The 17,339-nt window shown below is 38.5% G+C and overlaps 1 protein-coding gene across 3 annotated transcripts; it reads left to right on the forward strand.

Moving 5' to 3' along the window:
- The first annotated feature begins 8,419 nt into the window (after positions 1-8,419).
- On the forward strand, positions 8,420-16,466 carry scoca (short coiled-coil protein a). 3 transcript variants are annotated; one of them, XM_046837317.1, is made up of 4 exons: positions 8,420-8,661; positions 13,449-13,520; positions 13,620-13,700; positions 14,287-16,466. In XM_046837317.1, the coding sequence occupies exons 1-4, from the start codon at positions 8,598-8,600 to the stop codon at positions 14,427-14,429; spliced, it is 360 nt and encodes a 119-aa protein (XP_046693273.1). In that variant the 5' UTR covers positions 8,420-8,597; the 3' UTR covers positions 14,430-16,466. The 3 variants fall into 3 exon arrangements, with proteins under 3 accessions (XP_046693273.1, XP_046693291.1, XP_046693283.1); XM_046837335.1 differs by lacking the exon at positions 8,420-8,661 and adding an exon at positions 11,296-11,681; XM_046837327.1 differs by lacking the exon at positions 8,420-8,661 and adding an exon at positions 11,301-11,748.
- Positions 16,467-17,339: the final 873 nt, after the last annotated feature.

Raw genomic sequence — 17,339 nt, forward strand, 5'->3', positions numbered from 1 at the left:
CATTATGATAAGTAAATACATCAAACATCTAACATAATCGATAGTTTACATGTTATATATAGCTTCTAAAAGGTGTTAAACACAAACTAAATGCATTCATCTGCATGAAAATGAATTGCTTGATTTACATGTTACAAACTTAAAGTCTCTGCTACTTCCTTCCAATTCTAAGCTTTCCTTTTATTCCATGTATATGCAAGTTATGAGAGGTTATTGCAGGATAAGATGTTCATGAAATCATGGTTCTAAGGTTCATCAAAAAGTGAATGAGAAAAACAGGAACACAATTGATCAAAAGAATCATCTGAGCCAGTTGTTTAGTTTTTTTTCTTTTTACTGTGTCATACCTAATTTGCACAGAATGGAGAAACTCTCCATTCTGTACAAAATATAACTTCTGGGTTTTAGCTTTGAATATGATGATATGATGGTCACCTGTTGCTTTCTAGGATTGCACACAGGTATGGTGTAGAGCATGGGTCACCAACCTTTTTGAAACTGTGAGCTACTTCTTGGGTACCGATTAATGTGAAGGGCTACCAGTTTGATACACACAGTTTTCAGTTTGATTTGAAATTAAAAATTTGCTTAATTTACCTTTTGTTATATGTTATTATTAATAACTAATGATATTCATCTATGTGAAGACACTGATCATGTTAATGATTTCTCATAATAATTATCTACAATGATTTAACAAAGTAGGAAACAGCAATTTTTAGAAAAGGCCTGTGGGCTACTCATGTGGTCCTTGTGGGCTACCTTGTTGGTGACCCCTGGTTTAGAGCATTCACACCAAAGAGAGCAGCATCATCATGCCATTTTAGAGGTGTAGCAAAAGCAGAGCATCATCTCGACGGTTTGTAAGTGACCGGATGGTGTGTCAGAGGTGTAGATCTGACCTGTTAAGAGTAAAATTAGAGTTAAATCTAGTTATAATTTCCAATGATGGCAAAGCTGATATAAAAAGTCTGGGGAGGCTTAGTGGTGGCTGTTGCTTTTCCAAAATCTAGATGGACTGAGTGTTTTTACAATTACCAGGAGAGCTGTTGCAAACCACAGACATCTGTTAACTCACAGTGAGTTACAGAGAGAGAGAGAGAGAGTGAGTGAAATGGAGAGAAGGAGTCTGTCTTTCCTTTCTTGGGGCTAAATTTACCTATTTTTCTTTTTTACTGTCTTATTTTCCTCCCTATCCTCCTGTGGAAACATTCTCACCCAATCATTGCATGTTTTTTCTCTTACTTCTCTCACTCGCTTCGTCAGAGCTGATTGGAAAGCCCTGTTTACTGTTCAGTATCGAAGCAGACAGAATTGAGTGTGTGAGTCCAGACATTGTAGCAGTGATTATCATTAAAGCTCACATGTTAGCAGCATTTCTCCTCTATGTAATCTGCAGGCCTGCAAACCGACAGGCCTCTAGAACCCTGCAGACGGAGCGGGGCCCCATCCAAAAACACTAAAAGTTGCTAAAAACAGCCACCTGGTAAATGAGAGATCGTGGTTTGGATCGCACGGTGGTGGAAGGAGCTCATTACAAAAAATCTGCAAAGGTTTAAGTCTTTCCGAAACACTACAGTGCACAAATGCACCCATCCAATTTGCACTACCATTTTCTGCTATTTTTAAACTGAACGCGGCACGACTGAACAATAAGTCCAATTTTACACTAATGTCTAATTTTACATTAAGGCTCTCATGAGGCCCCAGAACATTAATAATTACACACTAGTGTCTTCATTAAAGCATATTTGAACAGTGGAATTACTCTGAAGTCATTATACAAAAGTTATTTACTAAATATAACTCGGTGTGTGACGACCTGCTGACCTGCCGTTCAAACTGAATAGGAAATATGAGGTTACGGGGTCTCTGAATGGGTGGCTTCTGTGTCCAATGTAACACTGGGTGTATATTAATACAATATTGAGGCTACTTAAACATTTGATTTAATATTGGGTCTTATTTAGCACTGGATCTATTTTAACACTGGGTCTAATGTAATGTTAGACCTGTTTAACACTGGGTTTATTTTATACTGGGATTCAGTTAACACCAGGTCTCATTTACTATCATGGCTACATTTACACTGGGTCTATTGTTATACTGGGATTAATTTAGCACTGTGTCTCATTTAATATTGAGACTATTGTAACACTGGATCTGATTTAACACTGGGGTGAAATTAACACTGGGTCTATTTTAATACTTCACTGGGTCTATTTAAAAATTGCACTGGGTCCCATTTAGTACTGGGACTAATGTAACACTGTAATAGTCTAATTTAACACTGTGGCCAGACACTATTTTGTGTATATTGTTTTTTTTTTACATTGTGCCTGAAATCACAATAGGTCTAATTTTACACTGGGTTTAGTTTTATACAGGAGCTAAAGCAACCCTGTGTGTCATTCAATACTGGGTCGAAATTAACACTGGATCTAAATTAACACTAATTTTAAACTTGGTTTTATTTCAAACTGCATCATACTGGGTTTTAATTAAATTTACTACTGGGTTTAAATATACGGGGCTTATTGTAGCCTGTTCTTAGATGTGCTTCTGTCAAGCATGATCCAGAAAAGAATTTAGAGTTGCAGGTATCCACCAGGTGGTGCCACAATCTCCAGCTTAATTACAGAAACGTGTTTAGGCGGCCATCTTTATACTTGGAAGGAGATATACATTATATGGACAAATGCAGTGAAACACATTCGATTCCCAGCCACATGTGATTCTTCCTCAAATAGTTGCCACAAACCTGGAGGCACACACCTGTATAGGACGTCTTTTGGATGCAGTAGGATTAGATTTTGCCTTCACTAGAACTACGAGACCCAAATCGGCCTCTGTTCACATGAAGATATGGTTTACAATGATTTGTCTCGAAAAGCTTTGACCTCCACCTTAGTGAACACCTTTGGGATGAATTGGAAAGCTGACTGCACCCCAGGCCTCCTCACCTTACATCAGTACACCCTAATAACACCCTTGTAGCTGAAGGAGCAGAAATCTCCACAAGTACACTCCAAAATCTAGTGGAACATCTTCCTAGAAGATGAGAATTTCATAAAGGGATATTCAAAAAGCATATACCAATCTTATGGTCAGGTGTCTACAAACTTTTTTTCCTTATAGTGTATTTTCAAATGAGCTCATGACAGTTGGTGTTTTACCCTAAAGGTCAAATCTGTCATTTGAGAAAAAAAAAGAAATAGATCTTATAATCTACAATAGTAAACAACAACAACAACTTTCTTTCGGCTTCTTCTGTTAGGGGTCACCACAGCGGATCCTCCGCATGTTTGATTTGGCAGGTTTTTACGCTGGATGCCCTTCCTAAGACAACCCTCCCCATTTATCTGGGCTTGGGACCGGCACTAAGAGTGGCTGGGTGTTGGTTCTCTGACCGGGGATCGAACTTGGGCCGCAGCGGGGAGAGCTTCGTAGCCTAACCACTAGACCACCAGGGAACCCCAATCTACACTAGTAAACATCTGCCATTTATAACAATATAAGCATATACAGTATATCATTCTCAGTTTGTGACAACAAGTAAATCTCATATGTCTAAACATTAGTGATTTACAAATAATTTAATCACATTTATTCCTACAATAAAACACAATTATTATTATTATTATTATTATTATTATTATTATTATTATTATTTTACAAGATCTTGGATCTGTGTGAATTTGATCTGTTTATTCCTATTAAACAAAACAATCTGTCACTAGAATAAGACCGTTTCAATGTAAACTTGTGTTTAAATGTCTAAAAAATAGTAGAATAAACATTTAATTATCCTGATAATTTATGATACATCTCATACAGGAACATTTATATAGCATGTTTGTGTCTTTTCTGTGTGTGCAAGTGGAAATATTTATATCTGGTTATATTCATCTATTATTGATCATTATGTTTATTATAAAGCCTATAATAAAGATGAGATAGAAAGACTATTATAATAATAATTATTATTATATTTCAATATCATTCTGCTCCTTTCTAATAAGAAACACTTGATCTGTCGGTTAGCTGCCTTGTATGTAGTGCAATCTCATTTGATGTTGTAATGAGAAATATTAGATAAATGTAGGTGTATTTTTAGTTGCTATGACTTTGTGGTTAGTGTAGTCTCTCTCTGTCACTCTCTCTCTCTCGATTGTTTGGAAGTGTAATCTGTGTGTCATTAATCTCATTTGTTCAGCGTATCAGCATCATTAACGTTCATTTGCAAGCCCATTAAAGCTAGAGTTAAACCTGTGTTGCTAAGTGCGTGTAGGCATGTGTGTGTGTGTGTGTGTCTACATGTTGTTGTTGTCACTTTACAGCAGTCGACAGTGAACCCTCTCGCTAGATGGTACATATAGTCCTGTGAGGCTTGTTGGGGCCTGAGCTCATTACAGCGTGATTTGTTTGTTTGATAGGGCACAAAATGGATGTGCTTGAGGAGTTATTCAAAATGGACATGTTTAATGAATTCAAAACTACACAACTTCAACTGGGTCTTCGACAGGCGATGTAGTGCACATTTCTGAAATGTCCCCACTGTGGGACAAATAAAGGTGTATATTATCTCTATTTGTGTACACTGACATTATACACATTATTATAATGCTTGCAATCAGGGATTTCTGTTTGAATGTACATGTTTCTTAATGCTCCAGTGGTTCATGCTGGATTTGGCTTTGGCATGGAGAAGCTGGTGTTGGATCTGTGATGATCGCAAATGTTGAGCTATTTTATGAATTGCTCAGTAGCTCCTAGTTTTTTAACCATATAGACTGTATAAGACTGTAGAAAGAACATTACTCATAATCTTACATTCCAGTGCTCATGTTAGTTTTCACTCTCCAGTGTTCTGTATTGTTTAAAGATTTATGATCACACTCTTGATGTCACCCAAATGAGGATGGTTTCCCTTTTGAGTCTGGTTCCTCTCAAGGTTTCTTCCTCATAACATCTAAGGGAGTTTTTCCTTGCCACAGTCGCCACGGCTGCTCATCAGGGATAAACACACACCATTCACCTTGACTTGATTTCTGTAAAGCTGCTTTGAGACAATGTCTGTTGTGAAAAGCGCTATAGAAATAAACTTGACTTGACTGGACTTGGATTTCTCTTTTGGATTATTGTGAACAAACCTTACACCGGCTGGATTCATTCATTAGTCTTAAATAATCGCTAATATCCTTTTCAGAGATCTGAAGTCGATCCCAGGAACGTTGACTACAAGACTGGCACTTACACATATCCATCACAGGGCAACTCTCTTACACACACACCTCCCAGACTCCTTCATTGGGTAAACACTCATCCTCACACACACACACACACACACACACACACACACTCTCTCTCATTTACACATGGGGCATTTAAACCCAGTTTTTAATATAATCCTATTTAATCTTCTAGGGTCCTCACAACCATGCAAGGTATTATTTTACAATCTCTTGACTTTTTCGCTTCTCTGATAAAATCTCTTTTACCGCACTGCTTTTCTTTTTTTGTTAAATGGCCTTAAGTGTGAGCAGGGTGTTAAATGCACTTAAAAAAAGATTCATCCTGAATGTTACGATTACTATAAGAGCGTGCTTCAAATACTGCACCAATATATATTATGCACCTTTAATGCCGCGCCCTTAATGAAGAACCTTCGCACGTTCTATGAGGAAGCATGAAACACACATGAAGTGTGTTTCATAGCACAGAAAGAGTATTTGTAATGTAATGGATTTTAAGTTTAAGATGATATTATTTGTGAAGAGGAGATCTGGTAATATTTAGTAAATTTAGTATTTAACTTTAAAAAAAGATTTGGTAAGGGAGGGGGATGGGGTGCCTGATGCTGAAGAATGAAGCTTTTAACTGGAAGTAGTTGGAATTTAGACATTATTAATGTATCCAGGCATTAATAAAGGTCTTCTATTAAAGGGTGCCGTCTGTATTTTTTACAGCCCTGAGAAGAACTGCAATTAAAATGATAATAACTTTATGACAAGTCTCAAACGTCCTCCAGCCATCACCAGCACCCGCTGTGGTACAGATGTGCTTACATTGCAGGTTTCTTTTTAAGAAAAAGGGTTGGAGCTTAGCTGCTCTTTTTTAACCAGAGGTGGAGCTCATTTACAAACTGAAAGAATAAACTAATACAGTGTAGCAGTTTTGAAAAAAAAATTTCCTTCCTCTTTTTGTTTGTCTTCTTCCTCCTATATTTTCTTCCGGATTGATAATCCCAGACTCTAGCTAGCTCATCATTCACATGGTAGACGAGGAGAGCACTGATTATTGTCCCTAAATGTAGGAAAAAATAACAAGCAAAATGTAACTTTATTTGTTAAACTTTTACTTCTACATGATTTCATGATGATATTTTACAAAATCATGTCTCCCATGTATGGCTCCCATACTTGCCTTGTTTCCTCATAAAGACCATCTAATCCTGTCAACAGTGTCCCAGTCCAGCCTTCAGGATGACTTCAGTGGTTTCTTCTGCTGTCTAAGGCATTCTTAAAGTCTATCTGTAAATACAAACAAAAATATTCTCTACATAAACAGCCTAAACCTCCATGAAGTTACTGAGGAACTCAAGAACTATGACGATGGATTGGACTGTAATTAATATAAACAGTCTGCCACGATGGTTCAGGACCAAAGTTAGCACTAAGAGTTCCTTGTTTAAATGTCCATCAATGAACAGTACACCTCAACAATGATGGCATTTTAATGAATTTGGTCAAGTCAAGTCAAGTCAAGTCAAGTCAAGTCAAGTCAAGAAGCTTTTATTGTCATTTTAACCATATATAGCTGATGCAGTACACAGTGAAATGAAACAACGTTCCTCCAGAACCTTGATGCTACATAAAACAACATAAAATAAAAAACACAGGGCCAAGGACTAGTAAGAAAAATCCTTGCCACATAAAGTGCATGTGTGCAACCTGGTGCAAACAGTGCAAAAGACCACACACGACAGTGCAGTACAACACACAAAACACAAAATACCTTCGCCATTAAACCTGTCGTAACAAAATAAAGTGAACAGTAGCAGAAAAATGCAAATAGAATATTGTAAACAGAGTATTGTGCAAATGAGCAAATAGCAGCAATCAAGATAAAGTGAAAAGGTACACTGATAAAGATAAAGTGACCAGGTATACTGGTCACACCCAGATGAGGATGGAATCTCTTTAGAGTCTGGTTCCTCTCAAGGTTTCTTCCTCGTACCATCTCAGCGAGTTTTTTTCTTGCCACAGTTGCCACTTGCTCACTTATTAGGGATAAACTTATATTTAAAAAAGTATAGGCACTAAATGTATACGTTCCAATTTCATAACATCTTTATCCCTGTAAAGCTGCATAATACAGATAAAACTGAATCAAAGTTTCAAATACAACAATTTAACAAATTTTGTATGAAAATAATATACATTTTCCCAAATTATAATAGAACAGTAAGTTACAGCTGGTGAGTCGGTACAGATGCAGAAAAATGAAAGGTTAATCAAATCAGAAGAATACAAAAACTGGTATAAACATATCACAATTCAGACTGTCAACCAGGGAAAAGGGCTTGATAAGTCAGTTGTGTATATCTCTGAGGGTTACTTCACAAAGAACAGGTATCATGGAGTCTACTATATATATATATATGATCATGTATATATGAATAAATGATTAGTGAACAAATGCAATAATAATCAGGTAAATGTAAATGAGTCTGTTGTCTGTTGTTGAGAAGTGAAGTCTCTGGGGGCCATATTTGTATGCTTTGGTGCATTCTGGGAAACAGAGTTTTGATAAACCATAGCAAACTGCACATTAAACGGTTGTGCAGTTATTTTTCTAAGCACATGGACACCGTTAAAGCTGCAAATTAACTGAACATGCTGGGCTTAAATTTAATTTCTGAAAAAAAAAAAAACTTTTAGGTTAAACTCCACCATCTAGTGCACTAGAGGGAGTACACGCTCTATTATTTCCTACCAGGCAGCAGGGAGTAATTCAGGACTCTGATATTAACATGTCCAGATCATAATAAAAGCTATAAATGAAGACTGGCTGTGAACTGGATCCCTCCTTAGTGATCAAAGCGCTCAGTAATTAAGGCAGTGATGTTGAATGGTTAAGTGTTATGGCCTGTTCCTGTGGTTAATGTGTCACTCATTAGAACAATAATTCATGTCTTTTTTTCAAATGAAAGTCCAGTAAAGAGTTCTAGCTTAAACTCGTAAAAAAAAGTGACCTTTGAACTCTTCGCTCCTCATGGTGTTCTTGCCTCGGGGCAACATGTCACATGAGCCACCTTGCAGGTCCGGACTGTTGCTGTGGAGACACTGAATAATTGACAGGGTGCGGCCCAACGGCTTCATATACCACGATAGAATGAATGTGTGTGTGTGTGTGTGTGTGTGTGTGTGTGTGTGTGTGTGTGTGTGAGAGAGAAAAGCAGAGAACTGTACACAGGGAAAGTAAGACAACAAAAAACTAGGGGAGGTTCATTAATGAACTATTAAGAATGCGTTGATTTTGAAGGATCTGGTCGATACACAACAACACACACACACACACACACACAGAGGAAAATGGAAGGGGAAGTGGACGACGAAGACGGGATGTTCACCAACATCTCCCTGGCTGATGACTCAGGTAAGGGCTCATAATGTCCTGTTTTGATGCCTGCTCATCAGTGCTCAGAAACGACATTTGGATTATACTGAAAAAGAAACTTTTGACTGGATATGGACAAAGACACACACACACACACACACACACACACACACACACGCATTACAAGGTCCATGTTATCGAGCACAGACATGTGGACTTGTATGTGGGACATGTGGGTGCTGGTAAATTAAACTTTCCACATGACACGTGAGTTAAAGAATACACGCAGGCTACTCAGTACAGCTCCAATCCAACAATACGGCATAATTAGGATGTAAAAAGGAGGGATAATAAGATTAAGTCCGTACGGTAGAGCTTTTTCTTCCTCTCTCCTTCGTCCACAGAGACAAACAGAGGTACGCACACAGGAAGGAATTTGCTGAGTCTGCAGATTCAGTATATGTACAGCCTCATGATTGCTTACTGCATAGCATAGTATCAGGAAGGAGTATGCAGCACTGGTTTTTCCTGCTCAAATCATTGTGTGTGTGTGTGTGTGTGTGTGTGTGTGTGTGTGTGTGTGTGTGTTTTAACTGCCAAGATGACAAAAGCTATCTATCTATCTCTTATCCTTGTTTGTTAACCATCTGGCCTTGAAATGCATTTATATAGACAGTGACAAATTAAAGGAAAAACTAACACGGAGGTGTTCAGTCACTATGAGAACAATTACAACGTGACTCAGCATCGATTCTGCACGTCCCAGGACTCGAATGGAAAAGGCAAACTCTAAAAGATGAATCCAAAAGATTTTCCCTTTGTCATATTTTGGCGATGGTGATCGGACAGGCCGCTCCGACATCTCGCAGATGACTGTGCTGTGAAGTTCAGACCATGTGATTTACATTCATTTCCATATCAAAAAATTTAGTGACACCACTGTGGTTGGGGGTGGAGTCATTCTAGAGGAGACCACGCCCATTTGGTTAGAAATATATTATAGGATGAAGGTGACGATTCAGATTGTATTTGGAATCAATTTGATTTGGAGGCACTGTAGCAAAAAGAAGTATTTTGGCCTTTAATTTGTTAGACTGTGTGCAGCAAGATGTTTAGTGGTATATTATAAATATACGCTGATCAGGCATAACATTATGACCACCTGCCTAATATTGTGTTGGTCCCCCTTTTGCTGCCAAAACGGTTCTGGACCACTTTTAATAAATACTGACCACTGCAGACCAGGAACATCCTACAAGAGCTGCAGTTTTGGAGATGCTCTAAACCAGATGTCTAGACATCACAATTTGTCAAACTCACTCAAATCCTCACTTATATCCTACACACTAACAGGTGCCATGATGAAGAGAAAATCAGTGTTATTCACTTCACCAGTCACAATGTTATAATGTAATAATGTTATTCCTGGTCGGTGTATACAGATACTTTAAGTGTTTTATGAAATGTGAGGTAAATAATAATAGAAGACCCCATGAGAAGTTCCAGTTCAGACAGAAGAGTGCGATACTGATAATTACAAGGGTAAATATTTATTTTTGGATTCATTTTCAGTAAATGATTTATCCTGGTTGTGGTTGTGGTTCAGAGCCTATCATAGGAATACTGGTGCAGCTTTAGCACATGAGCACTTGATTTCCCATCAGCCACTGCACCTCACATGATCCTAAACACTCATATCAGATGACTATGTGCATCTGATTCACTAATATTAAGTCACAACTTGTACAGCACTCTGTCTAGCATTTGTTTTTTGTTTTTTACTCCTTGTATGTCTTTGCATTTCAGTTGATATTTCTTGGTTTGGTATCTACGCTGCCAGTCCAGCGGTGCTCATTCATACACTCATTCTTAGTGCTCTGATGTTATTTGGAGATTGGAGGAAACCAGGAAACACAGAAAAAAACCTACCAGAAACACATGGAGGGAGAATATGTGATTGATTAAGGGTGGGATTTTGTATAAAAGTATATTTCTTATTCCTACTGTATTATATAATATGTTTAAAGTATTGTATTATGGTGATGGTGATTCAGTACATAGCAATTCTACCTCACAGTTTCAGGGTCCCATGTTTGATCATGTTTGATCCTGAACTCAGGTTACAGTCTAAACCTCCTTTTTGGCCTTCCTCTTTTCCTCCTTCCTGGTGGCTCCATCCTCAGCATTCTCCTACCGATATACCCCATGTCCCTCCTCTGCACATGTCCAAACCATCTCAATCTCGTCTCCCTCACCTTGTCACCAAAACGTCCTACATGCGCTGTCCCTCTAATAAACTAATTTCTAATCCTGTCCATTGTCGTCACTCCCAACGAAAACCTCAACATCTTCAGCTCTGCTACCTCCAGCTCCACCTCCTGTCTTTTACTCAATGTCACTGTCTCTAAACCATACAACATCGCAGGTCTCACCACAGTCCTATAAACTTTCACTTTCACTCTTGCAGATACTCTTCTATCACAAATCACTCCTGCTATCACTCTTCTCCACCCACTCCACCTTGCCTGCACTCTTTTTTTCACTTCTCTAACACACTCTCCATTAATTTGCACTGTTGACCCCAGGTACCTGAACTTCTTCACCTTCTCCACCTCTTCTCCCTGCAACCGCATCACTCCACTGCCCTCCCTTTCATTCACACACATGTACTTTGTCTAACTCCTACTCTGGGTTAGTAATCAGAAGGTTGGGGGGTTCAAGGCACTGTATGCCATGCTGACCCTGTATTTAAAATATGCAAAGTATGTGATACATATATTTGTATATTATATTTTAATAACTGCATGTTGGGTTCACACCCTATCCCTCTACTTTAATCTCAAATCACACACTTTACCATATAAAGTACACTACATTACGTGTATAACCTATCCTTCTGTCGTCTATATAGGGCACCTAAATAGGAAGTGGAAAAGAATTTAGGAGTCGGCCATGAGTATTGATTTTTGACGCTTCGTTGGCGCCCTCTAGTGCACCGAGTCGGCGTTACAGCAAGGTTCTACCCTCAGCGTGTAGGCAGCATTGCAGAGCGCCTTCGCGTGTGTATTTTTTTGTATTGTTTTCTCACCACATTAAGACTATTAGCTCACCAGAAACTCACAAAAGGTAAGATAATACACGCTGATATAACGAACCAGCGTCTGATATTTGTCTATTTATATATCTAATGTATTCCTGGATAACGGTAGCTAGCAGAAGCCCAGCCCATGTTAACGATTTAGCGGCTGATTTAATTACTTATTATTAGTCGTTTTGGTTGTAATACATGTTTTCCATGGTTAAGCAGAAATAATGGTGAAGTGTCTATTATTATAGTCGTATATTAACAATTTAAGCTAACGAATAGCAAGAGTTAGCGCCCTCTTTTAGCCGAGATTAGCCTCAATGTTATGTTTTGGCTTGTTAGTAACGTGTAGCTTGGAGCTGCTCTATAAAAACGATTTTAATGTTTAATAATCTTCTGCTGTTTTATGGGAAAGAAGTTCTGGGTATGAGAAAAAAAACAAAGGGGTTATAGCAAAGTTTCTCCACTTTTAAGGGGAAACTGTCCAGTCGGTCGATAAGCAGCCGCCACGTGACGTCATCACGTCACTTAAGAATATTCAGGAGTCTATCTATCTATCTATCTATCTATCTAATAGTGTATGTAAAATATATAATACAGGACAGAAGGTGCAGCGATTTATAGGAAAATAAATAATTTATTTGATCAATTAAAAAAAAAAAAGACAACTTCCACTTTTGCCAGTTTCTCCCACACTTGTCTCAGTCGCCGCTTTTTTTTTTTTTCTGTCCATCGATAAATAAGGCATGCTCTGATTCTGCATTATGGTGAGCTGCAGCTTCAATATATATGTAATTAAATTATTAATAAATCATATATCAAATAGTCATATCATTTGCATGTGGTACGCCCTCTATAGACCGCTGTTGAAACTAATCCGTGATGCAATAAAAGTTTGGGGACCACAGCGTTAGAGGGGGGAAGTGACTGCCGTTAATACAAATCACGTCACGTGCTCTGTTTTTACTGCCACTGGTTCTCGATATATTTATTTATTTATAGATCTTATATACGTGTGTATATATATTAGTGTGTGTGTGTGTACTGTACTTGTGCAATGCACATTCTTGACTGCCCATAGCCTTAATTTTTATTTGTGCTACACATTTATCTGCACTTGTCAGTTTGCACAATTAGCACAATGCTAATAATTGCCAGTTGATGCTAAACGCAATTTTGTTGGTGTGCACCTGTAATTTGTCAAAGTTGTATCGATCTATTTAAACCAAGTCGCTCCGTATTTGTAAAGAGTGAAACTTTTCTGAGCTTTGTCACGTCACTGGACACACCCATGCTGATGTCTGGCATCTTTCATTGAATATGAATGGCGTTCGGTTGCCTTGTCGAAACGAGTCGCTGTTGTGCATGAGCCTTAGACCCGGGTTTGTAATTGGCTGAAAGGTGTGTGTTCAAATTATGGAACGCACAAGTTACCATTCAGTATCCAGTCGCTGCCTTATAAACAGCTATATCCATATTCTCTTTCCAAAATCTCACTCTCTTCCTTTATTTTCGCTCGATATATATTCAAATATTTTTATGCCACCACTTTTTCCTCATGTTTGATCCACAGCAGATCCGTATAAAAATAACTAGTGAAAAGGCACGTTTTTCGTAGCCATTCAGTCGATTTTCACCCAAACGACAACTTTAATTTGTCAATGTTGGCAAATGATGAGGTATAAGAGAGATTAATCTTTGCCTTTTCTTTTTTTTTCTTACCATGTCTTGTCGATTTCAGCTGATTGTGACTCTGCAGCCCTGCGCTTTACACTAGAGGAGCAGCTCTCCACCATGAACTGTGACATGGATGGTAAAGACACAGCGGTTCAGAAAAACCCTTTTCTTTTTCTTTTTTGAACAAGCGTTCAGCGTGCTCATGTTCTTCTTTCTGTCTTTGTTGTCCAACAAGGAGACATGGAGAATCAGGTCGAAGTGGAGGAGAAGACTCGCCTCATTAACCAAGTACTGGAGCTCCAACACACACTAGAAGGTAATTTAAATAATCAGCAGCTATTCTATCGCAACACTCAGCATTTCTCTCACATCGTTCATGTCTGGCTTGTTCAAACCTGTCTGGGTTCAGACCGTGTGATTTCAGTTCTCGTAACACTATGAAATCTGTGTTGACGGATGTCCAGACGTGTTCTCGGTGTCAGATCCTCTAATGGTAGACTGGCGATTGAGGGAAATGACACGTTCTGCTCTGCTTCTGCTCAGTCAGACTGATCCGAAGCTAGCAGGAACAAGCCTATATACATCTTTAATAAGGAAACAGGAAGCTGTTACTCATCCGTTATTTATTTCCACGCTCATATAACGAGATATCGCAGAGATGTTCTCTCCGCTGATATAATTCAACATTTCTGCTCTGTTTTCAGCCAAAATGTTGTAGTATGAAGTCGATGTTTCTCATTTCTAGTTTCAACAAATCTAATACTTGTCTTTGTACCAAACTGAGACACACCCACGTATTCCACACTGTAATACTGTCTCACTCATAACCCACTCCTATCCTGAAGAGCATTAGTGTTTCGCTCTCATCTTAATGGATCTAATCTCTCTTCCTCTCCTGTAAGATCTCTCTGCTCGGGTGGATGCGGTGAAGGAGGAGAACCTGAAGCTGAAGTCAGAGAACCAGGTTTTGGGCCAGTACATCGAGAACCTCATGTCAGCCTCGAGCGTGTTCCAGACCACTGACACCAAGAGCAAACGGAAATAAAAACACATGGAGTGTCGTCTTCCTTCCCAACAGATAGTTCATCCTTTTAACACCGAGGCCAGTATGCACCAACATTCAGGCTTTCACTCGTACACACAACGCTGAGCTCGGAGTTTAATTTGCTCTAGAAACACTTCTCATTTCTCGCCTCTGCGTTCGCCGTCTTGCCGCCTCGGCAGGTTGTGGATAATGCTCATGCAGGAAGAAGCGCAAAGTCCTTTTTTCAGTCTCTGGTCAGATATCGAAAGCATGAATCGGCATCTCTGTAGCTTCTCTGCAACCTGTTTGATAAAATAGAGCTGCTTTTTTTTTTCTTTCTTTATTAAGTACAAGGCAACCTCAATTTTTGTTTGACCTGTTTGATTTTACGATATCAAAATGAAAGCACAGAAAAGTACTTTGCAGCACAGGAAGATTAACCTTGAACATGCATGAGGTGCCATTATTTATTCTTCCAAAGATACATGCATGATTTAAAATGATATTGATGATTGATTATTGGTGAATGAATGGCAACGGTGAAGAACTATCATGGACTGTAATTAGGTGATTTTGCAAGACGTTAGTGGAAGCAGTGGCCAGTTCGAAATATTCAGGAGCCGTACACATCATTCTGCCCCGTTAGACAACGGGAATATTTGTTCTATATGCAAATACAGTGAACTTGCACTCGTATCCCAGCTAGGTGCAGGTGTGATACAGCAATCCTGGAGCAGAAAGGGTTGAGAGCTTTGCACAAGGCCCAGTAGTTTTTTTTTTTTTTATTGTTAGCCTTAAACTAGCAAGCAGCCACTGCCCCAGGGAGCATCCTTGTTAGACATAGGACATCCCTGTTTATCAGGAGATCAAAGCTAAAAAGAAAAACCAAACCCTAACATTTGCAAAATCCTGATTTGTGGGAACAACCACAAACTCGCCGTTCCTCATCCCCAAAAGAATACTGGATCCAAAATGTTAGGCCAAAATTATGCGAATACCTGATCATCAAATCCAAGTTTGGGCCTTTTCTAAATTGTTGCAATATAATTGGAAGCACAAAATGGCAAATAGCATCTTGTACATTGTTGCATTTTAAATTTCCTATTAAGAGGCTCAAACATGTTGCACCTAAACGTGACCAGAGGGTCACTTCTTTCTTGATTTACAGAAACGAGAGGCAGTCTGGATTGTTTAGCAAATTCACAAGTCAAGAATCTCTCACAGTAAATTAATATGGTAACATAATTACTTGCAGCAATATGTGAACACTGTCTTTCACTTTTATGTTATAAATCCTGACTGCTGCTACCAACAGGGGACTCTTAGATATCATCTTAGTTTTATAGATAATTTTTCAGACACTGACTTCCTGTGTTAGTGATCTGATTGTTTACTCACGTCTTCAGAATGAATAAATACGACTATAGCAAGCAGCAGAGAGAAAACAGAAAAGTAAATTGCACTAACAGTACAGTGAAGTGTAAAAAGAGTGGCTCAGATATAGAAAACGACAGTGGAGATGGAGATGAGACACCACTAAGAAATGCGCTGTCTGGCTTTTACAGTGAAAAAATAAAAAGAGAAAAGACTGCCGTGCTGAGTGATATCGATCTGAGAGAGTACTCTGGATCTAAGTGTGCGTTCGCTTCCTGCAAACCGTGTAGCCAAAGCAGCCGGAAATCACACCACAACGACTAGATACATCTGCTACCTGATCTGGCAACCGATGCAACGCCGACTCAGCAAATAAACAGCGTATCCGAGGAAGGTGGATCCGAATAAATTGTAGTGATGGACAATAATTAGTGTAGATGTTATGGATCTTAAGGTTTGACATGGCACAGCAAAAAACAGAACTCGAATCCGAGAAACATGATAGAGCTTCATTGTTAATGAACATGTATTACACTATTTATTTTTAATGTACCTTAATACTGTATATGAACATTTCTTCTTCAGGTATCAACTTGAGCCTGAACACATCTAATGTAGATAAAGACTTGTGTGTAAATTGTACTATTACTAAACTTTTGTGTTAATAAATTTTTTTTTGCTTGAGTCGTTTATTTTGCACACTTTTTTTTTTTTAATTAAATGTTTATTTCCCAACTGCAGTGTTCAGATTACAAACAAACGGAAAGTAAAAGCATTTCGTTGGTTGCATGACAGAAACCAGGAAAACAAAAACGTAGTAACATCACTCTCCCGGGAAGCTGTAGGTTTCCAGCGTGAGAGATGAGGACTCGTAGTGAATCAACTGTTCAATCACAAACTATCTCAATGCCATTATATTCCTCTTATCCTACATGCCATTTACCAGAGAATACTTTGAGTGCTTTCACACTTGGTGTTTTATTTTCCACCACAACATAGAAACCACTTTTTGTTCTGATATGAAAATAGATGACAGCATGTGATGCACGACTGTATAAGAGCGTGCTTACTGGTTCCAGCTAGTACTGGCTACCTATCCAGATTTATATAGATTATCAGATTTATTATAAATGTAGATACAATTAGTTTAGCACTGGTGATGAGGAGGATGTTTATGCTGTAGCCTTGGAGGCAGAAAATATAGAGGATTTCAAAATATCCAGCCAGTGAAAGTTGGATGTGCCCTAAAAATCGTTTTACATTTATGGCATATGGAAAATGTTCTTATCCAGAGTTAATGGCCTTGGTTAAGGGCCCACCACTGTGCTTCCACCTCCCTGATTTTAGGTACATTGCAGTGTTGGACTATTCAAGAATGGATTTTTTTTTTACCTTGTGAATCTCAAGTTCACTTAGTAACCAGGCTCATTCTTCCAGCACCTTGTCATCCAAGTTTGCTTTGCTCATTTTTCAAAATGAGACACACACACATAAAAAGCACTTTTCTGAAAAGGTCAACACTGGAAGCAGTCCACTGAGAAGAAGAAGAAGAAAAAA

This window comes from Silurus meridionalis, chromosome 2, assembly GCF_014805685.1.
Source record: "Silurus meridionalis isolate SWU-2019-XX chromosome 2, ASM1480568v1, whole genome shotgun sequence".
In the NCBI taxonomy this organism is placed as follows: Eukaryota; Metazoa; Chordata; class Actinopteri; order Siluriformes; family Siluridae; genus Silurus; species Silurus meridionalis.